Raw genomic sequence first — 27,836 nt, 5'->3', positions numbered from 1 at the left:
TCGCCCAGCGGAGCATCGCCCTCACAACATCGCCCAGCAGAGCATCGCTCTCACAACATCACCCAGCAGAGCATCGCCCTCACAACATCACCCAGCAGAGCATCGCCCTCACAACATCACCCCCAGACCATCGCTCTCACAACATCACCCAGCAGAGCATCGCCCTCACATCACCCAGCAGAGCATCGCCCTCACAACATCACCCAGCAGAGCATCGCCCTCAGAACATCACCCAGCAGAGCATCGCCCTCACAACATCGCCCAGCAGAGCATCGCTCTCACAACATCACCCAGCAGAGCATCGCTCTCACAACATCACCCAGCAGAGCATCGCCCTCACAACATCACCCAGCAGAGCATCGCCCTCACAACATCACCCCCAGACCATCGCTCTCACATCACCCAGCAGAGCATCGCCCTCACAACATCACCCAGCAGAGCATCGCCCTCACAACATCACCCAGCAGAGCATCGTCCTCACAACATCACCCAGCAGAGCATCGCCCTCACAACATCACCCAGCAGAGCATCGCCCTCACAACATCACCCAGCAGAGCATCGCGCACCGCTCACATCACCCAGCAGAGCATCGCCCTCACAATATCGCCCAGCAGAGCATCGTCCTCACAACATCACCCAGCAGAGCATCGCCCTCACAACATCACCCAGCAGAGCATCGCCCTCACAACATCACCCAGCAGAGCATCGCTCTCACAACATCGCCCAGCAGAGCATCGTCCTCACAACATCGCCCAGCAGAGCATCGCCCTCACAACATCACTCAGCAGAGCATCGCCCTCACAACATCACCCAGCAGAGCATCGCCCTCACAACATCACTCAGCAGAGCATCGCCCTCACAATATCACCCAGCAGAGCATCGTCCTCACGACATCACCCAGCAGAGCATCGCCCTCACAACATCGCCCAGCAGAGCATCGTCCTCACAACATCGCCCAGCAGAGCATCGCCCTCACAATATCACTCAGCAGAGCATCGCCCTCACAACATCACCCAGCAGAGCATCGCCCTCACAACATCACTCAGCAGAGCATCGCCCTCACAATATCACCCAGCAGAGCATCGTCCTCACGACATCACCCAGCAGAGCATCGTCCTCACGACATCACCCAGCAGAGCATCGCCCTCACAACATCACCCAGCAGAGCATCGCCCTCACATCGCCTAGCAGAGCATCGCCCTCACATCACCGAGCAGAGCATCGCCCTCATAACTTCACCCAGCAGAGCATCGCTCTCACAACATCACCCAGCAGAGCATCGCCCTCACAACATCACCCAGCAGAGCATTGCCCTCACAACATCACCCCCTGACCATCGCTCTCACAACATCACCCAGCAGAGCATCGTCCTCACAACATCGCCCAGCAGAGCATCGCCCTCACAACATCGCCCAGCAGAGCATCGCTCTCACAACATCACCCAGCAGAGCATCGCCCTTACAACATCACCCAGCAGAGCATCGCCCTCACAACATCGCCCAGCAGAGCATCGCCCTCACAACATCACCCAGCAGAGCATCGCTCTCACAACATCGCCCAGCAGAGCATCACCCTCACAACATCACCCAGCAGAGCATCGCCCTCACAACATCACCCAGCAGAGCATCGCCCTCACAACATCACCCAGCAGAGCATCGCCCTCACAACATCACCCAGCAGAGCATCGTCCTCACAACATCGCCCAGCAGAGCATCGCCCTCACAACATCGCCCAGCAGAGCATCGCCCTCACAACATCACCCAGCAGAGCATCGCCCTCACAACATCACCCAGCAGAGCATCGCCCTCACAACATCATCCAGCAGAGCATCGCCCTCACAACATCACCCTGCAGAGCATCGCACTCACATCACCCAGCAGAGCATCGCCCTCACAACATCGCACCCAGAGCATCGCAATCACATCACCCTGCAGAGCATCGCCCTCACATCATCCAGCAGAGCATCGCCCTCACAACATCACCCAGCAGAGCATCGCCTTCACAACACCACCCAGCAGAGCATCGCCCTCACAACATCACCCAGCAGAGCATCGCAATCACATCACCCTGCAGAGCATCGCCCTCACAACATCATCCAGCAGAGCATCGCCCTCACAACATCACCCAGCAGAGCATCGCCCTCACGACATCACCCAGCAGAGCATCGCCCTCACAACATCACCCAGCAGAGCATCGCCCTCACAACATCACCCAGCAGAGCATCGTCCTCACAACATCACCCAGCAGAGCATCGTCCTCACAACATCACCCTGCAGAGCATCGTCCTCACAACATCACCCAGCAGAGCATCTACCTCACAACATCATCCAGCAGAGCATCGCCCTCACAACATCACCCAGCAGAGCATCGCCCTCACGATATCACCCAGCAGAGCATCGTCCTCACAACATCGCCCAGCAGAGCATCGTCCTCACAACATCACCCTGCAGAGCATCGTCCTCACAACATCACCCAGCAGAGCATCTCCCTCACATCACCCAGCAGAGCATCGTCCTCACAACACCACCCAGCAGAGCATCGCCCTCACAACATCACCCAGCAGAGCATCGCCCTCACAACATCACCCAGCAGAGCATCGCCCTCACAACATCACCCAGCAGAGCATCGCCCAGCAGAGCATCGCCCTCACAACATCACCCAGCAGAGCATCGCCCTCACGACATCACCCAGCAGAGCATAGCCCTCACAACATCACCCAGCAGAGCATCGCCCTCACAACACCACCCAGCAGAGCATCGCCCTCACAACATCACCCAGCAGAGCATCGCCCTCACAACATCACCCAGCAGAGCATCGCCCTCACAACATCACCCAGCAGAGCATCGCCCTCACAACATCACCCAGCAGAGCATCGTCCTCACAACATCACCCAGCAGAGCATCGCCCTCACAATATCACCCAGCAGAGCATCGCCCTCACAACATCACCCAGCAGAGCATCGCCCTCACAACATCACCCAGCAGAGCATCGCCCTCACAACATCACCCAGCAGAGCATCTCCCTCACAACATCACCCAGCAGAGCATCGCCCTCACAACATCACCCAGCAGAGCATCGCCCTCACAACATCACCCAGCAGAGCATCGTCCTCACAACATCACCCAGCAGAGCATCGCCCAGCAGAGCATCGCCCTGACAACATCACCCAGCAGAGCATCGCCCTCACAACATCACCCAGCAGAGCATCGCCCTCACAACATCACCCAGCAGAGCATCGCGCACCGCTCACATCACCCAGCAGAGCATCGCCCTCACAACATCGCCCAGCAGAGCATCGTCCTCACAAAATCACCCAGCAGAGCATCGCCCTCACAACATCACCCAGCAGAGCATCGCCCTCACAACATCACCCAGCAGAGCATCGCTCTCACAACATCGCCCAGCAGAGCATCGTCCTCACAACATCGCCCAGCAGAGCATCGCCCTCACAACATCACTCAGCAGAGCATCGCCCTCACAACATCACCCAGCAGAGCATCGCCCTCACATCACCCAGCAGAGCATCGCACCACATCACCCAGCAGAGCATCGTCCTCACGACATCACCCAGCAGAGCATCGCCCTCACAACATCGCCCAGCAGAGCATCGTCCTCACAACATCACCCAGCAGAGCATCGCCCTCACAACATCACCCAGCAGAGCATCGCCCTCACATCGCCCAGCAGAGCATCGCCCTCACAGCACCCAGCAGAGCATCGCCCTCATAACTTCACCCAGCAGAGCATCGCTCTCACAACATCACCCAGCAGAGCATCGCCCTCACATCACCCAGCAGAGCATCGCACTCACATCACCCAGCAGAGCATCGTCCTCACAACATCGCCCAGCGGAGCATCGCCCTCACAACATCGCCCAGCAGAGCATCGCTCTCACAACATCACCCAGCAGAGCATCGCCCTCACAACATCACCCAGCAGAGCATCGCCCTCACAACATCACCCCCAGACCATCGCTCTCACAACATCACCCAGCAGAGCATCGCCCTCACATCACCCAGCAGAGCATCGCCCTCACAACATCACCCAGCAGAGCATCGCCCTCAGAACATCACCCAGCAGAGCATCGCCCTCACAACATCGCCCAGCAGAGCATCGCTCTCACAACATCACCCAGCAGAGCATCGCTCTCACAACATCACCCAGCAGAGCATCGCCCTCACAACATCACCCAGCAGAGCATCGCCCTCACAACATCACCCCCAGACCATCGCTCTCACATCACCCAGCAGAGCATCGCCCTCACAACATCACCCAGCAGAGCATCGCCCTCACAACATCACCCAGCAGAGCATCGTCCTCACAACATCACCCAGCAGAGCATCGCCCTCACAACATCACCCAGCAGAGCATCGCCCTCACAACATCACCCAGCAGAGCATCGCGCACCGCTCACATCACCCAGCAGAGCATCGCCCTCACAATATCGCCCAGCAGAGCATCGTCCTCACAACATCACCCAGCAGAGCATCGCCCTCACAACATCACCCAGCAGAGCATCGCCCTCACAACATCACCCAGCAGAGCATCGCTCTCACAACATCGCCCAGCAGAGCATCGTCCTCACAACATCGCCCAGCAGAGCATCGCCCTCACAACATCACTCAGCAGAGCATCGCCCTCACAACATCACCCAGCAGAGCATCGCCCTCACAACATCACTCAGCAGAGCATCGCCCTCACAATATCACCCAGCAGAGCATCGTCCTCACGACATCACCCAGCAGAGCATCGCCCTCACAACATCGCCCAGCAGAGCATCGTCCTCACAACATCGCCCAGCAGAGCATCGCCCTCACAACATCACTCAGCAGAGCATCGCCCTCACAACATCACCCAGCAGAGCATCGCCCTCACAACATCACTCAGCAGAGCATCGCCCTCACAATATCACCCAGCAGAGCATCGTCCTCACGACATCACCCAGCAGAGCATCGTCCTCACGACATCACCCAGCAGAGCATCGCCCTCACAACATCACCCAGCAGAGCATCGCCCTCACATCGCCTAGCAGAGCATCGCCCTCACATCACCGAGCAGAGCATCGCCCTCATAACTTCACCCAGCAGAGCATCGCTCTCACAACATCACCCAGCAGAGCATCGCCCTCACAACATCACCCAGCAGAGCATTGCCCTCACAACATCACCCCCTGACCATCGCTCTCACAACATCACCCAGCAGAGCATCGTCCTCACAACATCGCCCAGCAGAGCATCGCCCTCACAACATCGCCCAGCAGAGCATCGCTCTCACAACATCACCCAGCAGAGCATCGCCCTCACAACATCACCCAGCAGAGCATTGCCCTCACAACATCACCCCCTGACCATCGCTCTCACAACATCACCCAGCAGAGCATCGCCCTCACATCACCCAGCAGAGCATCGCTCTCACAACATCACCCAGCAGAGCATCGCTCTCACAACATCACCCATCAGAGCATCGCCCTCACAACATCGCCCAGCAGAGCATCGCTCTCACAACATCACCCAGCAGAGCATCGCTCTCACAACATCACCCAGCAGAGCATCGCCCTCACAACATCACCCAGCAGAGCATCGCCCTCACAACATTACCCCCAGACCATCGCTCTCACAACATCACCCAGCAGAGCATCGCCCTCACATCACCCAGCAGAGCATCGCTCTCACAACATCACCCAGCAGAGCATCGCCCTCACAACATCACCCAGCAGAGCATCGCCCTCACAACATCGCCCAGCAGAGCATCGCCCTCACAACATCACCCAGCAGAGCATCGCTCTCACAACATCACCCAGCAGAGCATCGCCCTCACTACATCACCCAGCAGAGCATCGCCCTCACAATATCACCCAGCAGAGCATCGCTCTCACATCGCCCAGCAGAGCATCGCCCTCACAACATCACCCAGCAGAGCATCGCCCTCACAATATCACCCAGCAGAGCATCACCCTCACAACATCACCCAGCAGAGCATCGCCCTCACAATATCGCCCAGCAGAGCATCGCTCTCACATCGCCCAGCAGAGCATCGCCCTCACAACATCACCCAGCAGAGCATCGTCCTCACAACATCACCCAGCAGAGCACCGCCCTCACAACATCGCCCAGCAGAGCATCGCCCTCACAACATCACCCAGCAGAGCATCGCCATCACAACATCACCCAGCAGAGCATCGCCCTCACATCACCCAGCAGAGCATCGCACTCACATCACCCAGCAGAGCATCGTCCTCACAACATCGCCCAGCAGAGCATCGCCCTCACAACATCGCCCAGCAGAGCATCGCTCTCACAACATCACCCAGCAGAGCATCGCCCTCACAACATCACCCAGCAGAGCATTGCCCTCACAACATCACCCCCTGACCATCGCTCTCACAACATCACCCAGCAGAGCATCGCCCTCACATCACCCAGCAGAGCATCGCTCTCACAACATCACCCAGCAGAGCATCGCTCTCACAACATCACCCAGCAGAGCATCGCCCTCACAACATCGCCCAGCAGAGCATCGCTCTCACAACATCACCCAGCAGAGCATCGCTCTCACAACATCACCCAGCAGAGCATCGCCCTCACAACATCACCCAGCAGAGCATCGCCCTCACAACATCACCCCCAGACCATCGCTCTCACAACATCACCCAGCAGAGCATCGCCCTCACATCACCCAGCAGAGCATCGCTCTCACAACATCACCCAGCAGAGCATCGCCCTCACAACATCACCCAGCAGAGCATCGCCCTCACAACATCGCCCAGCAGAGCATCGCCCTCACAACATCACCCAGCAGAGCATCGCTCTCACAACATCACCCAGCAGAGCATCGCCCTCACTACATCACCCAGCAGAGCATCGCCCTCACAATATCACCCAGCAGAGCATCGCTCTCACATCGCCCAGCAGAGCATCGCCCTCACAACATCACCCAGCAGAGCATCGCCCTCACAATATCACCCAGCAGAGCATCACCCTCACAACATCGCCCAGCAGAGCATCGCCCTCACAATATCGCCCAGCAGAGCATCGCTCTCACATCGCCCAGCAGAGCATCGCCCTCACAACATCACCCAGCAGAGCATCGTCCTCACAACATCACCCAGCAGAGCATCGCCCTCACAACATCACCCAGCAGAGCATCGCCATCACAACATCACCCAGCAGAGCATCGCCCTCACATCACCCAGCAGAGCATCGCACTGACATCACCCAGCAGAGCATCGTCCTCACAACATCGCCCAGCAGAGCATCGCCCTCACAACATCGCCCAGCAGAGCATCGCTCTCACAACATCACCCAGCAGAGCATCGCCCTCACAACATCACCCAGCAGAGCATTGCCCTCACAACATCACCCCCTGACCATCGCTCTCACAACATCACCCAGCAGAGCATCGCCCTCACATCACCCAGCAGAGCATCGCTCTCACAACATCACCCAGCAGAGCATCGCTCTCACAACATCACCCAGCAGAGCATCGCCCTCACAACATCGCCCAGCAGAGCATCGCTCTCACAACATCACCCAGCAGAGCATCGCTCTCACAACATCACCCAGCAGAGCATCGCCCTCACAACATCACCCAGCAGAGCATCGCCCTCACAACATCACCCCCAGACCATCGCTCTCACAACATCACCCAGCAGAGCATCGCCCTCACATCACCCAGCAGAGCATCGCTCTCACAACATCACCCAGCAGAGCATCGCCCTCACAACATCACCCAGCAGAGCATCGCCCTCACAACATCACCCAGCAGAGCATCGCCCTCACAACATCACCCAGCAGAGCATCGCTCTCACAACATCACCCAGCAGAGCATCGCCCTCACTACATCACCCAGCAGAGCATCGCCCTCACAATATCACCCAGCAGAGCATCGCTCTCACATCGCCCAGCAGAGCATCGCCCTCACAACATCACCCAGCAGAGCATCGCACTCACAATATCACCCAGCAGAGCATCACCCTCACAACATCGCCCAGCAGAGCATCGCCCTCACAATATCGCCCAGCAGAGCATCGCTCTCACATCGCCCAGCAGAGCATCGCCCTCACAACATCACCCAGCAGAGCATCGTCCTCACAACATCACCCAGCAGAGCATCGCCCTCACAACATCGCCCAGCAGAGCATCGCCCTCACAACATCACCCAGCAGAGCATCGCCATCACAACATCACCCAGCAGAGCATCGTCCTCACAACATCACCCAGCAGAGCATCGCCCTCACAACATCACCCAGCAGAGCATCGCCCTCACAACATCACCCAGCAGAGCATCGCTCTCACAACATTACCCAGCAGAGCATCGCCCTCACAACATCATCCAGCAGAGCATCGTCCTCACAACATCACCCTGCAGAGCATCGCCCTCACAATATCACCCAGCAGAGCATCGCCCTCACAATATCACACAGCAGAGCATCGTCCTCACAACATCACCCAGCAGAGCATCGCCCTCACAACATCACCCAGCAGAGCATCGCCCTCACAACATCGCCCAGCAGAGCATCGCCCTCACATCACCCAGCAGAGCATCGCCCTCACAACATCACCCAGCAGAGCATCGCCCTCACAACATCACCCAGCAGAGCATCGCCCTCACAACATCACCCAGCAGAGCATCGCCCTCACAACATCACCCAGCAGAGCATCGCTCTCACAACATCACCCAGCAGAGCATCGCCCTCACAACATCACCCAGCAGAGCATCGCCCTCACAACATCGCCCAGCAGAGCATCGCCCTCACAACATCACACAGCAGAGCATCGCTCTCACAACATCACCCAGCAGAGCATCGCCCTCACTACATCACCCAGCAGAGCATCGCCCTCACAATATCACCCAGCAGAGCATCGCTCTCATATCGCCCAGCAGAGCATCGCCCTCACAACATCACCCAGCAGAGCATCGCCCTCACAATATCACCCAGCAGAGCATCACCCTCACAACATCGCCCAGCAGAGCATCGCCCTCACAATATCGCCCAGCAGAGCATCGCTCTCACATCGCCCAGCAGAGCATCGCCCTCACAACATCACCCAGCAGAGCATCGTCCGCACAACATCACCCAGCAGAGCATCGCCCTCACAACATCGCCCAGCAGAGCATCGCCCTCACAACATCACCCAGCAGAGCATCGCCATCACAACATCACCCAGCAGAACATCGCCCTCACATCACCCAGCAGAGCATCGCACTCACATCACCCAGCAGAGCATCGTCCTCACAACATCGCCCAGCAGAGCATCGCCCTCACAACATCGCCCAGCAGAGCATCGCCCTCACAACATCGCCCAGCAGAGCATCGCTCTCACAACATCACCCAGCAGAGCATCGCCCTCACAACATCACCCAGCAGAGCATTGCCCTCACAACATCACCCCCTGACCATCGCTCTCACAACATCACCCAGCAGAGCATCGCCCTCACATCACCCAGCAGAGCATCGCTCTCACAACATCACCCAGCAGAGCATCGCTCTCACAACATCACCCAGCAGAGCATCGCCCTCACAACATCGCCCAGCAGAGCATCGCTCTCACAACATCACCCAGCAGAGCATCGCTCTCACAACATCACCCAGCAGAGCATCGCCCTCACAACATCACCCAGCAGAGCATCGCCCTCACAACATCACCCCCAGACCATCGCTCTCACAACATCACCCAGCAGAGCATCGCCCTCACATCACCCAGCAGAGCATCGCTCTCACAACATCACCCAGCAGAGCATCGCCCTCACAACATCACCCAGCAGAGCATCGCCCTCACAACATCACCCAGCAGAGCATCGCCCTCACAACATCACCCAGCAGAGCATCGCTCTCACAACATCACCCAGCAGAGCATCGCCCTCACTACATCACCCAGCAGAGCATCGCCCTCACAATATCACCCAGCAGAGCATCGCTCTCACATCGCCCAGCAGAGCATCGCCCTCACAACATCACCCAGCAGAGCATCGCACTCACAATATCACCCAGCAGAGCATCACCCTCACAACATCGCCCAGCAGAGCATCGCCCTCACAATATCGCCCAGCAGAGCATCGCTCTCACATCGCCCAGCAGAGCATCGTCCTCACAACATCACCCAGCAGAGCATCGTCCTCACAACATCACCCAGCAGAGCATCGCCCTCACAACATCGCCCAGCAGAGCATCGCCCTCACAACATCACCCAGCAGAGCATCGCCATCACAACATCACCCAGCAGAGCATCGTCCTCACAACATCACCCAGCAGAGCATCGCCCTCACAACATCACCCAGCAGAGCATCGCCCTCACAACATCACCCAGCAGAGCATCGCTCTCACAACATTACCCAGCAGAGCATCGCCATCACAACATCACCCAGCAGAGCATCGTCCTCACAACATCGCCCAGCAGAGCATCGCCCTCACAATATCACCCAGCAGAGCATCGCCCTCACAACATTACCCAGCAGAGCATCGCCCTCATCAACCAGCAGAGCATCACTCTCACAATATCACCCAGCAGAGCATCGTCCTCACAACATCACCCAGCAGAGCATCGCCATCACAACATCACCCAGCAGAGCATCGCCCTCACAACATCACCCAGCAGAGCATCAACCTCACAACATCACCCAGCAGAGCATCGCTCTCACAACATTACCCAGCAGAGCATCGCCCTCACAACATCACCCAGCAGAGCATCGCCCTCACAATATCACACAGCAGAGCATCGTCCTCACAACATCACCCAGCAGAGCATCGCCCTCACAACATCACCCAGCAGAGCATCGTCCTCACAATATCACCCAGCAGAGCATCGCCCAGCAGAGCATCGCCCTCACATCACCCAGCAGAGCATCGCCCTCACAACATCACCCAGCAGAGCATCGCCCTCACATCACCCAGCAGAGCATCGCCCTCACAACATCACCCAGCAGAGCATCGCCCTCACAACATCACCCAGCAGAGCATCGCTCTCACAACATCACCCAGCAGAGCATCGCCCTCACAACATCACCCAGCAGAGCATCGCCCTCACAGCATCACCCAGCAGAGCATCGCCCTCACAATATCACCCAGCAGAGCATCGCCCTCACAACATCGCCCAGCAGAGCATCACCCTCACAACATCACCCAGCAGAGCATCGCCCTCACAACATCACCCAGCAGAGCATCAACCTCACAACATCACCCAGCAGAGCATCGCCCTCACAACATCACCCAGCAGAGCATCGTCCTCACAACATCACCCAGCAGAGCATCGCCCTCACAACATCGCCCAGCAGAGCATCGCTCTCACAACATCACCCAGCAGAGCATCGCCCTCACAACATCACCCAGCAGAGCATCGCCCTCACAACATCGCCCAGCAGAGCATCGCCCTCACAACATCACCCAGCAGAGCATCGCCCTCACATCACCCAGCAGAGCATCGCCCTCACATCACCCAGCAGAGCATCGTCCTCACAACATCACCCAGCAGAGCATCGTCCTCACAACATCACCCTGCAGAGCATCGCTCTCACATCGCCCAGCAGAGCATCGCCCTCACAACATCACCCAGCAGAGCATCGCCTTCACAATATCACCCAGCAGAGCATCACCCTCACAACATCGCCCAGCAGAGCATCACCCTCACAATATCGCCCAGCAGAGCATCGCTCTCACATCGCCCAGCAGAGCATCGCCCTCACAATATCGCCCAGAAGAGCATCGCTCTCACATCGCCCAGCAGAGCATCGCCCTCACAATATCACCCAGCAGAGCATCGCCCTCACAATATCACCCAGCAGAGCATCGCCCTCACAATATCACCCAGCAGAGCATCGCCCTCACAATATCACCCAGCAGAGCATCGCCCTCACAACATCACCCAGCAGAGCATCGCCCTCACAATATCACCCAGCAGAGCATCGCCCTCACAATATCACCCAGCAGAGCATCGCCCTCACAACATCACCCAGCAGAGCATCGCCATCACAACATCACCCAGCAGAGCATCGTCCTCACAACATCACCCAGCAGAGCATCGCCCTCACAACATCACCCAGCAGAGCATCGCTCTCACAACATTACCCAGCAGAGCATCGCCATCACAACATCACCCAGCAGAGCATCGTCCTCACAACATCACCCAGCAGAGCATCGCCCTCACAATATCACCCAGCAGAGCATCGCCCTCACAATATCACCCAGCAGAGCATCGCCCTCACAACATCACCCAGCAGAGCATCGCCCTCACAACATCACCCAGCAGAGCATCGTCCTCACAACATCACCCAGCAGAGCATCGCCCTCACAATATCACCCAGCAGAGCATCGCCCTCACAATATCACCCAGCAGAGCATCGCCCTCACAACATCACCCAGCAGAGCATCGCCATCACAACATCACCCAGCAGAGCATCGTCCTCACAACATCACCCAGCAGAGCATCGTCCTCACAATATCACCCAGCAGAGCATCGCCCTCACAATATCACCCAGCAGAGCATCGCCCTCACAATATCACCCAGCAGAGCATCGCCCTCACAACATCACCCAGCAGAGCATCGCCCTCACAACATCACCCAGCAGAGCATCGTCCTCACAACATCACCCAGCAGAGCATCGCCCTCACAACATCACCCAGCAGAGCATCGTCCTCACAACATCACCCAGCAGAGCATCGCTCTCACAACATCACCCAGCAGAGCATCGCCCTCACATCGCCCAGCAGAGCATCACCCTCACATCACCCAGCAGAGCATCGCCCTCACAACATCACCCAGCAGAGCATCGCCCTCACAACATCACCCAGCAGAGCATCGCCCTCACAACATCACCCAGCAGAGCATCGCCCTCACAACATCACCCAGCAGAGCATCGCTCTCACAACATCACCCAGCAGAGCATCGCCCTCACAACATCACCCAGCAGAGCATCGCCCTCACAACATCACCCAGCAGAGCATCGCCCTCACAACATTACCCAGCAGAGCATCGCTCTCACAACATCACCCAGCAGAGCATCGCCCTCATCAACCAGCAGAGCATCACTTTCACAATATCACCCAGCAGAGCATCGCCCTCACAACATCGCCCAGCAGAGCATCACCCTCACAACATCACCCAGCAGAGCATCGCCCTCACAACATCACCCAGCAGAGCATCAACCTCACAACATCACCCAGCAGAGCATCGCCCTCACAACATTACCCAGCAGAGCATCGCCCTCACAACATTACCCAGCAGAGCATCGCCCTCATCAACCAGCAGAGCATCACTTTCACAATATCACCCAGCAGAGCATCGCCCTCACAACATCGCCCAGCAGAGCATCACCCTCACAACATCACCCAGCAGAGCATCGCCCTCACAACATCACCCAGCAGAGCATCAACCTCACAACATCACCCAGCAGAGCATCGCCCTCACAACATCACCCAGCAGAGCATCGTCCTCACAACATCACCCAGCAGAGCATCGCCCTCACAACATCGCCCAGCAGAGCATCGCTCTCACAACATCACCCAGCAGAGCATCGCCCTCACAACATCACCCAGCAGAGCATCGCCCTCACAACATCGCCCAGCAGAGCATCGCCCTCACAACATCACCCAGCAGAGCATCGCCCTCACATCACCCAGCAGAGCATCGCCCTCACATCACCCAGCAGAGCATCGTCCTCACAACATCACCCAGCAGAGCATCGTCCTCACAACATCACCCTGCAGAGCATCGCTCTCACATCGCCCAGCAGAGCATCGCCCTCACAACATCACCCAGCAGAGCATCGCCCTCACAATATCACCCAGCAGAGCATCACCCTCACAACATCGCCCAGCAGAGCATCACCCTCACAATATCGCCCAGCAGAGCATCGCTCTCACATCGCCCAGCAGAGCATCGCCCTCACAATATCGCCCAGAAGAGCATCGCTCTCACATCGCCCAGCAGAGCATCGCCCTCACAATATCACCCAGCAGAGCATCGCCCTCACAATATCACCCAGCAGAGCATCGCCCTCACAATATCACCCAGCAGAGCATCGCCCTCACAATATCACCCAGCAGAGCATCGCCCTCACAACATCACCCAGCAGAGCATCGCCCTCACAATATCACCCAGCAGAGCATCGCCCTCACAATATCACCCAGCAGAGCATCGCCCTCACAACATCACCCAGCAGAGCATCGCTCTCACAACATTACCCAGCAGAGCATCGCCCTCACAACATCACCCAGCAGAGCATCGTCCTCACAATATCACCCAGCAGAGCATCGCCCTCACAACATCACCCAGCAGATCATCGTCCTCACAACATTACCCAGCAGAGCATCGCCATCACAACATCACCCAGCAGATCATCGTCCTCACAACATCACCCAGCAGAGCATCGCCCTCACAACATCACCCAGCAGAGCATCGCTCTCACAACATTACCCAGCAGAGCATCGCCATCACAACATCACCCAGCAGAGCATCGTCCTCACAACATCACCCAGCAGAGCATCGCCCTCACAATATCACCCAGCAGAGCATCGCCCTCACAATATCACCCAGCAGAGCATCGCCCTCACAACATCACCCAGCAGAGCATCGCCCTCACAACATCACCCAGCAGAGCATCGCTCTCACAACATTACCCAGCAGAGCATCGCCATCACAACATCACCCAGCAGAGCATCGTCCTCACAACATCACCCAGCAGAGCATCGTCCTCACAATATCACCCAGCAGAGCATCGCCCTCACAATATCACCCAGCAGAGCATCGCCCTCACAATATCACCCAGCAGAGCATCGCCCTCACAACATCACCCAGCAGAGCATCGCCCTCACAACATCACCCAGCAGAGCATCGTCCTCACAACATCACCCAGCAGAGCATCGCCCTCACAACATCACCCAGCAGAGCATCGTCCTCACAACATCACCCAGCAGAGCATCGCTCTCACAACATCACCCAGCAGAGCATCGTCCTCACAATATCACCCAGCAGAGCATCGCCCTCACAACATCGCCCAGCAGAGCATCGCCCTCACATCACCCAGCAGAGCATCGCCCTCACAACATCACCCAGCAGAGCATCGCCCTCACAACATCACCCAGCAGAGCATCGCCCTCACAACATCACCCAGCAGAACATCGCCCTCACAACATCACCCAGCAGAGCATCGCTCTCACAACATCACCCAGCAGAGCATCGCCCTCACAACATCACCCAGCAGAGCATCCCCCTCACAACATCACCCAGCAGAGCATCGCCCTCACAACATCACCCAGCAGAGCATCGCCCTCACAACATTACCCAGCAGAGCATCGCCCTCATCAACCAGCAGAGCATCACTCTCACAATATCACCCAGCAGAGCATCGCCCTCACAACATCGCCCAGCAGAGCATCACCCTCACAACATCACCCAGCAGAGCATCGCCCTCACAACATCACCCAGCAGAGCATCAACCTCACAACATCGCCCAGCAGAGCATCGCCCTCACAACATCGCCCAGCAGAGCATCACCCTCACAACATCACCCAGCAGAGCATCGCCCTCACAACATCACCCAGCAGAGCATCGCCCTCACAACATCGCCCAGCAGAGCATCGCCCTCACAACATCGCCCAGCAGAGCATCGCTCTCACAACATCACCCAGCAGAGCATCGTCCTCACAACATCACCCAGCAGAGCATCGTCCTCACAACATCGCCCAGCAGAGCATCGCTCTCACAACATCACCCAGCAGAGCATCGCCCTCACAACATCACCCAGCAGAGCATCGTCCTCACAACATCACCCAGCAGAGCATCGCCCTCACAATATCACCCAGCAGAGCATCGCCCTCACAACATCACCCAGCAGAGCATCGCCCTCACAACATCACCCAGCAGAGCATCGTCCTCACAACATCGCCCAGCAGAGCATCGCCCTCACAACATCACCCAGCAGAGCATCGCCCTCACAACATCACCCAGCAGAGCATCGCCCTCACAACATCACCCAGCAGAGCATCGCCCTCACAACATCACCCAGCAGAGCATCGTCCTCACAACATCGCCCAGCAGAGCATCGCCCTCACAACATCGCCCAGCAGAGCATCGCCCTCACAACATCACCCAGCAGAGCATCGCTCTCACAACATCGCCCAGCAGAGCATCACCCTCACAACATCACCCAGCAGAGCATCGCCCTCACAACATCACCCAGCAGAGCATCGCCCTCACAACATCACCCAGCAGAGCATCGCCCTCACAACATCACCCAGCAGAGCATCGTCCTCACAACATCGCCCAGCAGAGCATCGCCCTCACAACATCGCCCAGCAGAGCATCGCCCTCACAACATCACCCAGCAGAGCATCGCCCTCACAACATCACCCAGCAGAGCATCGCCCTCACAACATCGCCCAGCAGAGCATCGCCCTCACAACATCACCCAGCAGAGCATCGCTCTCACAACATCACCCAGCAGAGCATCGTCCTCACAACATCACCCAGCAGAGCATCGTCCTCACAACATCGCCCAGCAGAGCATCGCTCTCACAACATCACCCAGCAGAGCATCGCCCTCACAACATCACCCAGCAGAGCATCGCCCTCACAACATCACCCAGCAGAGCATCGCCCTCACAACATCACCCAGCAGAGCATCAACCTCACAACATCACCCAGCAGAGCATCACCCTCACAACATCACCCAGCAGAGCATCGCCCTCACAACATCACCCAGCAGAGCATCGTCCTCACAACATCACCCAGCAGAGCATCGCCCTCACAACATCGCCCAGCAGAGCATCGCTCTCACAACATCACCCAGCAGAGCATCGCCCTCACAACATCACCCAGCAGAGCATCGCCCTCACAACATCACCCAGCAGAGCATCGCCCTCACAACATCGCCCAGCAGAGCATCGCCCTCACAACATCACCCAGCAGAGCATCGCTCTCACAACATCACCCAGCAGAGCATCGTCCTCACAACATCACCCAGCAGAGCATCGTCCTCACAACATCGCCCAGCAGAGCATCGCTCTCACAACATCACCCAGCAGAGCATCGCCCTCACAACATCACCCAGCAGAGCATCGTCCTCACAACATCACCCAGCAGAGCATCGCCCTCACAATATCACCCAGCAGAGCATCGCCCTCACAACATCACCCAGCAGAGCATCGCCCTCACAACATCACCCAGCAGAGCATCGTCCTCACAACATCGCCCAGCAGAGCATCGCCCTCACAACATCACCCAGCAGAGCATCGCCCTCACAACATCACCCAGCAGAGCATCGCCCTCACAACATCACCCAGCAGAGCATCGCCCTCACAACATCACCCAGCAGAGCATCGTCCTCACAACATCGCCCAGCAGAGCATCGCCCTCACAACATCGCCCAGCAGAGCATCGCCCTCACAACATCACCCAGCAGAGCATCGCCCTCACAACATCGCCCAGCAGAGCACCACCCTCACAACATCACCCAGCAGAGCATCACCCTCACAACATCACCCAGCAGAGCATCGCCCTCACAACATCACCCAGCAGAGCATCGTCCTCACAACATCACCCAGCAGAGCATCGCCCTCACATCACCCAGCAGAGCATCGCTCTCACAACATCACCCAGCAGAGCATCGCCCTCACAACATCACCCAGCAGAGCATCGCCCTCACAACATCACCCAGCAGAGCATCGCCCTCACAACATCACCCAGCAGAGCATCGCCCTCACAACATCACCCAGCAGAGCATCGTCCTCACAACATCGCCCAGCAGAGCATCGCCCTCACAACATCGCCCAGCAGAGCATCGCCCTCACAACATCACCCAGCAGAGCATCGCCCTCACAACATCATCCAGCAGAGCATCGTCCTCACAACATCACCCAGCAGAGCATCGTCCTCACAACATCGCCCAGCAGAGCATCGCCCTCACATCACCCAGCAGAGCATCGCCCTCACAACATCACCCAGCAGAGTATCGCCCTCACAACATCACCCTGCAGAGATTACACACAGAGCATCACCAGTACTACAAGACGATACTACATGGAGACCCCACATGATAGCTCTGCTCTGTGCTGCACAGGCAGCAGGATCCACCAGGGGATGTCCACCAGGGGGCGCTGGCCAGTTACCTGCGGCTCCTCCGGGTAGGTCTCCATACCCATCTGCTCGGTGGACATCATACTGCATTCACCGCTGACCTCATCTCAAAGCGGCAGATCTGTGCGCTGACCTGCGGGAGCACAGGAGGGATAACGGGGACCACACAGGTCACAGGACCAGCAGCGCCTCCTAATACTGCGTGTCTGTGCACCGCGAGGTCAGGGGGCCGTGTTCAGGGTGTGCGCAGTGGGGGACATGTTTTCAGGGTACACACACTAGGGATGGGGGGACACATATTTAGGGTGCACACAGTGGTGGGGACACATTTTCAGGGTGCACTGTGAGGGGGAAAACATTTTCAAGGTGCACACAGTGGGGGGTACACATTTTCAGGGTGCACACATTGGTGGGGCACATTTTCAGGGTACACACTAGGGATGGGGGGACACATTTTCAGGTTGCATACAGTAGGGGGGCACATTTTCAGGGTGCACACAGTGGGGGGGGCACATTTTCAGGGTGCACACAGTGGAGACACAGTTTCAGGGTGCACACAATAAAGGGGACACATTATCAGGTTGCACACAGTGGGGGGACATATTTTCAGGTTACACACAGTGGGGGGACACATTTTTAGGGTGCACACAATAGGGAAACATTTTCAGGATGCACACAATAGAGGGGACACATTTTCAGGGTGCACACAATAGAGGGGACACATTTTCAGGTTGCACACAGTGGGGGGGACATTATCAGATTGGACACGGTGGGGGGACACATTTTCAGAGTGCACACAGTAGGGTGGCACATTTTCAGAGTGCACATAGTGGGGACACAGTTTCAGGGTGCACACAATAGAGGGGACACATTTTCAGGGTGGCACATTATCTGGGTGCACACAGTGGGGGGACACATTTTCAGGGTGCATACAATGGGAGGACACATTTTCAGGTTGCACACAGTAGGGGGGGCACATTATCAGAGTGCACACAGTAGGGGGTACACATTTTCAGGTTGCACACAGTGTGGGACACATTTTCAGGTTGCACACAGTGGGGGGGCACATTTTCAGGTTACACACAGTGGGAGGGACACATTATCAGGTTGCACACAGTAGGGGACACATTTTCAGGGTGCACACAGTAGGGGGGCACATTATCAGAGTGGACACAGTAGGGGGACACATTTTCAGGGTGCACACAGTGGGGAACACATTTTCAGGGTACATACAGTGGGAGGGACACATTATCAGGTTACACACAGTGGGGGACACATTTTCAGGTTGCACACAGTGGGGGGGCACATTTTCAGGGGACACATTTTCAGGTTGCACACAGTGGGAGGGACAAATTATCAGGTTGCACACAGTAGGGGCACATTTTCAGGGTGCACACAGTGGGGGGGCACATTTTCAGGTTGCACACAGTGGGGGACACATTTTCAGGTTACACACAGTGGGAGGGACACATTTTCAGGGTGCACATTGTGGGGACACAGTTTCAGGGTGCACACAATAGAAGGGACACATTTTCAGGGTGGCACATTATCTGGTTGCACACAGTGGGGGGACACATTTTCAGGTTGCACACAGTAGGGGGGCACATTATCAGAGTGGACACAGTAGGGGGGACACATTTTCAGGTTGCACACAGTGGGGGGGCACATTTTCAGAGTGCACACAGTGGGGGGGGCACATTTTCAGGTTGCACACAGTGGGAGGGACACATTATCAGGTTGCACACAGTAGGGACACATTTTCAGGGTGCACACAGTGGGGGGCACATTTTCAGGTTACACACAGTGGGAGGGACACATTATCAGGGTGCACACAGTGGGGGGGACCATTTTCAGGTTGCACACAGTGGGGGACACATTTTCAGGGTGCACATAGTGGGGACACAGTTTCAGGGTGCACACAATAGAGGGGACACATTTTCAGGGTGGCACATTATCTGGTTGCACACAGTGGGGGGACACATTTTCAGGGAGGACACATTATCAGAGTGCACACAGTAGGGTGTACACAATGGGGGGGGCACATTATCAGAGTGCACACAGTAGGGGGTACACATTTTCAAGGTGCACATAGTGGGGGGGCACATTATCAGGTTGCACACAGTGGGGGACACATTTTCAGGGTGCACACAGTAGGGGGGGCACATTATCAGAGTGGACACAGTAGGGGGGACACATTTTCAGAGTGCACACAGTGGGGGGGGCACATTTTCAGGTTGCACACAGTGGGGGACACATTTTCAGGTTACACACAGTAGGAGGGACACATTTTCAGGGTGCACATAGTGGGGACAGTTTCAGGGTGCACACAATAGAGGGGACACATTTTCAGGCTGGCACATTATCTGGTTGCACACAGAGGGGGGACACATTTTCAGGGTGCACACAGTAGGCGACACATTTTCAGAGTGCACACAGTAAGGGGGGGCACATTTTCAGAGTGCACACAGTAAGGGGGGGGCACATTATCAGAGTGGACACAGTAGGGGGGACACATTTTCAGAGTGCACACAGTAGGGGACACATTTTCAGGGTGCACACAGTGGGAGGGACACATTTTCAGGTTGCACACAGTGGGAGGGACACATTTTCAGGTTACACACAGTAGGAGGGACACATTTTCAGGGTGCACATAGTGGGGACAGTTTCAGGGTGCACACAATAGAGGGGACACATTTTCAGGCTGGCACATTATCTGGTTGCACACAGTGGGGGGACACATTTTCAGGGTGCACACAGTAGGCGACACATTTTCAGAGTGCACACAGTAAGGGGGGGCACATTATCAGAGTGGACACAGTAGGGGGGACACATTTTCAGAGTGCACACAGTAGGGGACACATTTTCAGGGTGCACACAGTGGGAGGGACACATTTTCAGGTTGCACACAGTGGGAGGGACACTATCAGGTTGCACAGTGGGGGACACATTTTCAGGGTGCACAGTGGGAGGGACACATTTTCAGGTTACACACAGTGGGAGGGACACATTATCAGGTTGCACACAGTAGGGGGGCACATTATCAGAGTGGACACAGTAGGGGGGATACATTTTCAGAGTGCACACAGTGGGGGACACACTTTCAGGTTGCACACAGTGGGAGGGACACATTTTCAGGTTACACACAGTGGGAGGGACATTTTCAGAGTGCACACAGTGGGGGGGGGCACATTTTCAGGTTACACACAGTGGGAGGGACACATTTTCAGGGTGCACACAATAGAGAGGACACATTTTCAGGGTGGCACATTATCTGGTTGCACACAATGGGAGGACACATTTTCAGGTTGCACACAGTAGGGGGGGCACATTATCAGAGTGGCACAGTAGGGGGCACATTTTCAAAGTGCACACAGTGGGGGACACATTTTCAGGGTGCACACAGTGGGAGGGACACATTTTCAGGTTGCACACAGTGGGGGCACATTTTCAGGTTGCACACAGTGGGGGACACATTTTCAGGTTACACACAGTGGGAGGGACACATTTTCAGGGTGCACACAATAGAGGGGACACATTTTCAGGGTGGCACATTATCTGGTTGCACACAGTGGGGGGGACACATTTTCAGGGTGCACACAATGGGAGGACACATTTTCAGGTTGCACACAGTAGGGGGGACACATTTTCAGAGTGCACACAGTGGGAGGGACACATTTTCAGGTTACACACAGTGGGAGGGACACATTATCAGGTTGCACACAGTAGGGGGGGCACATTATCAGAGTGCACACAGTGGGAGGGACACATTATCAGGTTGCACACAGTAGGGGGGGCACATTTTCAGAGTGCACACAGTGGGGGACACATTTTCAGGGTGCACACAGTGGGAGGGACACATTTTCAGGTTGCACACAGTGGGAGGGACACATTTTCAGGTTACACACAGTGGGAGGGACACATTTTCAGGCTGCACACAATAGAGGGGACACATTTTCAGGGTGGCACAATATCTGGTTGCACACAGTGGGGGGACACATTTTCAGGTTGCACACAGTAGGGGGGGCACATTATCAGAGTGCACACTATGGGGGGCACATTTTCAGGGTGCACACTATGGGGGGCACATTTTCAGGGTGCACACAGTGGGGGGGCACATTTTCAGGTTACACACAGTGGGAGGGACACATTATCAGGCTGCACACAGTAGGGGCACATTTTCAGGGTGCACACAGTGGGGGGGGACATTTTCAGGTTGCACACAGTGGGGAGGCGCACTTTCCTACTTTTCCCCGCCCCATTCTAGCCTGGCCACTCCCCCGGAGCCTCGGCCGTGATGGTTTTGCCCCTCCAGGCACAAATAGAGGAGCCCTGGCAACAGCCCTCTGCGCGCTGTGATTGGCTGAGTACTGGACACGACGCAGTGGATTGGATGGAGAAAAAGGCGCGGTCATGTGAGACAGGCGCGTGCATGCGGGGAGGGGGCGGGCCCAATAATCGCGCACAGGGAGGGGGAGGGCCCGTGGACGCGCAAGGACAGCACCGTGGATGGCAGGGGGCGCGCAAAACGGAGACGTGGGCCCCAGGGAGCGTATGGCAGCGTGTGTGTGTGGTGTGCGGGGCGGGAGGGCGGCGAGCAGTGCGCGGGAGCGGCGCGGGCCGGCGGGCGGGCGCTGTGACTGACAGCTTACCCGGTGCCAATCTTCGTCACACTGACAAGCGGCTGCAGCAATCGGGACCCGCAGGGGCGCCTACGTCATCGCGCTGCACGCCGCACATTAGCATGAGGCGGCAGGGCCCCAGCGTCATCACGTACAGGCGGGGCCTGCGGGTAGTCATGGCGACGTCTGTCTGCTGATTGGCTGGGGCTCAGTGAGGTTCCCGCCTACACGTCTTGTAGGAACTAACGTCTGAGCATGCGCAGTGCGACCAGGAGAAGAAGCTGGAGAGCTCGCAAACACCTAACAGAAACCTTGTATTCGTGTAACCGCTGTGTGTATACAGCAGGGAGTATACAGCGGGCACAGAGTATATACACATGTATACAGCAGGCAGGGAGTATACAGCAGGCACAGAGTATATACACATGTATACAGCAGGCACGGAGTGTATACAGCAGGCATAGAGTATATACACATGTATACAGCAGGCATAGAGTATATACACATGTATACAGCAGGCAGGGAGTATACAGCAGGCATAGAGTATATACACATGTATACAGCAGGCACGGAGTGTATACAGCAGGCATAGAGTATATACACATGTATACAGCAGGCACAGAGTGTATACAGCAGGCACAGAGTATATACACATGTATACAGCAGGCAGGGAGTATACAGCAGGCATAGAGTATATACACATGTATACAGCAGGCACGAAGTGTATACAGCAGGCATAGAGTATATACACATGTATACAGCAGGCACAGAGTATATACACATGTATACAGCAGGCAGGGAGTATACAGCAGGCATAGAGTATATACACGTATACAGCAGGCAGGGAGTGTATACAGCAGGCATAGAGTATATACACATGTATACAGCAGGCATAGAGTATATACACATGTATACAGCAGGCACAGAGTGTATACAGCAGGCACAGAGTATATACACATGTATACAGCAGGCAGGGAGTATACAGCAGGCATAGAGTATATACACATGTATACAGCAGGCAGGGAGTGTATACAGCAGGCATAGAGTATATACACATGTATACAGCAGGCATAGAGTATATACACATGTATACAGTAGGCACAGAGTATATACACATGTATACAGCAGGCAGGGAGTATACAGCAGGCACAGAGTATATACACATGTATACAGCAGGCACGGAGTGTATACAGCAGGCATAGAGTATATACACATGTATACAGCAGGCATAGAGTATATACACATGTATACAGCAGGCACAGAGTATATACATGTATACAGCAGGCATAGAGTGTATACATGTATACAGCAGGCATAGAGTACACATGTATACAGCAGGCACAGAGTGTATACAGCAGGCACAGAGTATATACACATGTATACAGCAGGCAGGGTGTATACAGCAGGCACAGAGTATATACACATGTATACAGCAGGCACGGAGTGTATACAGCAGGCATAGAGTATATACACATGTATACAGCAGGCATAGAGTATATACACATGTATACAGCAGGCACAGAGTATATACATGTATACAGCAGGCATAGAGTGTATACATGTATACAGCAGGGAGTATACAGCAGGCACAGAGTATATACACATGTATACAGCAGGCAGGGAGTATATACTCATGTATACAGCAGGCAGGGAGTATACAGCAGGCACAGAGTATATACACATGTATACAGCAGGCACAGAGTGTATACAGCAGGCACAGAGTATATACACATGTATACAGCAGGCACAGAGTATATACTCATGTATACAGCAGGCAGGGAGTATACAGCAGGCACAGAGTATATACACATGTATACAGCAGGCACAGAGTGTATACACATGTAAACAGCAGGCACAGAGTGTATACAGCAGGCACAGAGTATATACACATGTATACAGCAGGCACAGAGTGTATACAGCAGGCATAGAGTATATACACATGTATACAGCAGGCACAGAGTGTATACAGCAGGCACAGAGTATATACACATGTAAACAGCAGGCACAGAGTGTATACAGCAGGCACAGAGTATATACACATGTATACAGCAGGCACAGAGTGTATACAGCAGGCATAGAGTACACATGTATACAGCAGGCACAGAGTGTATACAGCAGGCACGGAGTGTATACACATGTATGCAGCAGGCACAGAGTATATACATGTATACAGCAGGCACAGAGTATATACTCATGTATACAGCAGGCACAGAGTGTATACAGCAGGCACGGAGTGTATACACATGTATACAGCAGGCACAGAGTGTATACAGCAGGCAGAGTATATACTCATGTATACAGCAGGCACAGAGTGTATACAGTAGGCACGGAGTGTATACACATGTATACAGCAGGCATAGAGTATATGTATACAGCAGGCACAGAGTATATACTCATGTATACAGCAGGCACGGAGTGTATACAGCAGGCATAGAGTATATACACATGTATACAGCAGGCACAGAGTGTACAGCAGGCACAGAGTATATACACATGTATACAGCAGGCATAGAGTATATACACATGTATACAGCAGGCACAGAGTGTATACAGCAGGCATAGAGTATGTACGTGACGAACAGCCCGAAGCTGTCCGCCGATACGTGACGAACGGGGGTCCCGCTGCCACCAAAACGCGACGGACAGCGGACCCTGTGTCACCACTATGTCACAATCCCACCACTGACGCGGGGGTATCAGTGGACGGAGGGACGAGACACACTGCCGGCACACGGCTATCACAGGCGCAGTTGGGGCTTATCTTAGTTATCCCACCACTGGCACCATGTGACAAAAATATCCAGCAAGCTACTCTCACTCTACAATTTGCCGCAGGGGGGTATTTTGGATGCCCCACCACTGCTATCAATCTTCCAAGTACTGCGGGGATTTATGTATATCCCACTTTCTCAGTTCCACTTTGGAACTCGCAGCTCTCCGGCGCCCCCCTTACCCTCAGGTCAGTCAGAGAACTGCACCTAGGATAATTGGTCGCCGGACGGGCTGCCTGTTGTGAGCCGGCAATTAGGCTTCTGCAGTAAGGGAATTATCAATGCTGTGGCCGCAGCCCCTTATTCAGCAATATAAGACCCTTCTGTACTGCCAGCAAGCCGCAATCACCGTACACAACGCGCTGCCACCAGTCACGGTTACTTAATTCACAGTGTTAACTTAAGAGGGTCCGTGGCAAACCCCTTGAATTAGTAGCGATTATCTATCAAAGGCGTATAGTTCGATTCTTAGAGCATAGAGACAGAACTAAATAATTTTATCATTTATTCCCCGAAAAAGTAGGGCAGTGGTTACAGATAAAAGTTGGTATAAAATTGAGACGATAGAGATGTACAATACAAATCTAATATATAAAGCTCAAAGTGTGTATGTATGTGTGTGTGTGTATGTATGTATGTACACTCACTGGCCACTTTATTAGGTACACCTGTCCAACTGTGTGTTAAGACTTAATTTCTAATCAGCCAATCACATGGCGGCAACTCAGTGCATTTAGGCATGTAGACATGGTCAAGACAATCTCCTGCAGCTCAAACCGAGCATCAGTATGGGGAAGAAAGGTGATTTGAGTGCCTTTGAACGTGGCATGATTGTTGGTGCCAGAAGGGCTGGTCTGAGTATTTCAGAAACTGCTGATCTACTGGGATTTTCACGCACAACCATCTCTAGGGTTTACAGAGAATGGTCCGAAAAAGAAAAAAAATCCAGTGAGCGGCAGTTCTGTGGCCGGAAATGCCATGTTGATGCCAGAGGTCAGAGGAGAATGGGCATACTGGTTCAAGCTGATAGAAAGGCAACAGTGACTCAAATTGCCACCCGTTACAACCAAGGTAGGCAGAAGAGCATCTCTGAACACACAGTGCGTCGAACTTTGAGGCAGATGGGCTACAGCAGCAGAAGACCACACTGGGTACCACTCCTCTCAGCTAAGAACAGGCATCTGATGGCTACTTTCAGCAGGATAATGCGCCATGTCATAAAGCTCGATTCATCTCAGATTGGTTTCTTGAACATGACAATGAGTTCACTGTACTCAAATGGCCTCCTCAGTCACCAGATCTCAATCCAATAGAGCATCTTTGGGATGTGGTGGAACGGGAGATTCGCATCAGGGATGTGCAGCCAACAAATCTGCGCCAACTGTGTGATGCCATCATGTCAATATGGTCCAAAATCTCTGAGGAATGCTTCCAGCACCTTGTTGAATCTCTGCCACGAAGAATTGAGGCAGTTCTGAAGGCAAAAGGGGGTCCAACCCGTTACTAGCATGGTGTACCTAATAAAGTGGCCAGTGAGTGTATGTGTGTGTGTATATCTAATATACAGTGGGGCAAAAAAGTATTTAGTCAGTCAGCAATAGTGCAAGTTCCACCACTTAAAAAGATGAGAGGCGTCTGTAATTTACATCATAGGTAGACCTCAACTATGGGAGACAAACTGAGAAAAAAAAATCCAGAAAATCACATTGTCTGTTTTTTTTTCATTTTATTTGCATATTATGGTGGAAAATAAGTATTTGGTCAGAAACAAGCAATCAAGATTTCTGGCTCTCACAGACCTGTAACTTCTTCTTTAAGAGTCTCCTCTTTCCTCCACTCATTACCTGTAGTAATGGCACCTGTTTAAACTTGTTATCAGTATAAAAAGACACCTGTGCACACCCTCAAACAGTCTGACTCCAAACTCCACTATGGTGAAGACCAAAGAGCTGTCAAAGGACACCAGAAACAAAATTGTAGCCCTGCACCAGGCTGGGAAGACTGAATCTGCAATAGCCAACCAGCTTGGAGTGAAGAAATCAACTGTGGGAGCAATAATTAGAAAATGGAAGACATACAAGGCCACTGATAATCTCCCTCGATCTGGTGCTCCACGCAAAATCCCACCCCGTGGGGTCAGAATGATCACAAGAACGGTGAGCAAAAATCCCAGAACCACGCGGGGGGACCTAGTGAATGAACTGCAGAGAGCTGGGACCAATGTAACAAGGCCTACCATAAGTAACACACTACGCCACCATGGACTCAGATCCTGCAGTGCCAGACGTGTCCCACTGCTTAAGCCTGTACATGTCCGGGCCCGTCTGAAGTTTGCTAGAGAGCATTTGGATGATCCAGAGGAGTTTTGGGAGAATGTC

The 27,836-nt window shown here is 54.8% G+C and overlaps 1 protein-coding gene across 3 annotated transcripts in view; it reads right to left on the bottom strand.

Moving 5' to 3' along the window:
* PKNOX1 (PBX/knotted 1 homeobox 1) overlaps positions 1-22,838 on the bottom strand; it is a 115,513-nt gene extending 92,675 nt beyond the window's left edge. For 2 of the 3 annotated variants that reach the window (XM_073564694.1, XM_073564695.1), the window contains exons 1-2: positions 22,718-22,837; positions 18,101-18,201 (exon numbers count right to left, since the gene is read on the bottom strand). In XM_073564694.1, the coding sequence (XP_073420795.1) occupies positions 18,101-18,151 (51 nt within the window). In that variant the 5' untranslated portion in view covers positions 18,152-18,201; positions 22,718-22,837. Of the gene's footprint in view, positions 1-18,100; positions 18,202-22,717 lie in introns of all 3 variants that reach the window. The other variant, XM_073564696.1, reaches the window with a different exon arrangement.
* Between the last annotated feature and the right edge of the window lie 4,998 nt (positions 22,839-27,836).

The sequence above is a fragment of the Dendrobates tinctorius genome, unplaced genomic scaffold (genome assembly GCF_039654945.1).
Source record: "Dendrobates tinctorius isolate UK_male_01 unplaced genomic scaffold, ASM3965494v1 ptg000475l, whole genome shotgun sequence".
NCBI lineage: Eukaryota > Metazoa > Chordata > Amphibia > Anura > Dendrobatidae > Dendrobates > Dendrobates tinctorius.
This window is presented reverse-complemented; position numbering and strand designations above follow the sequence as displayed.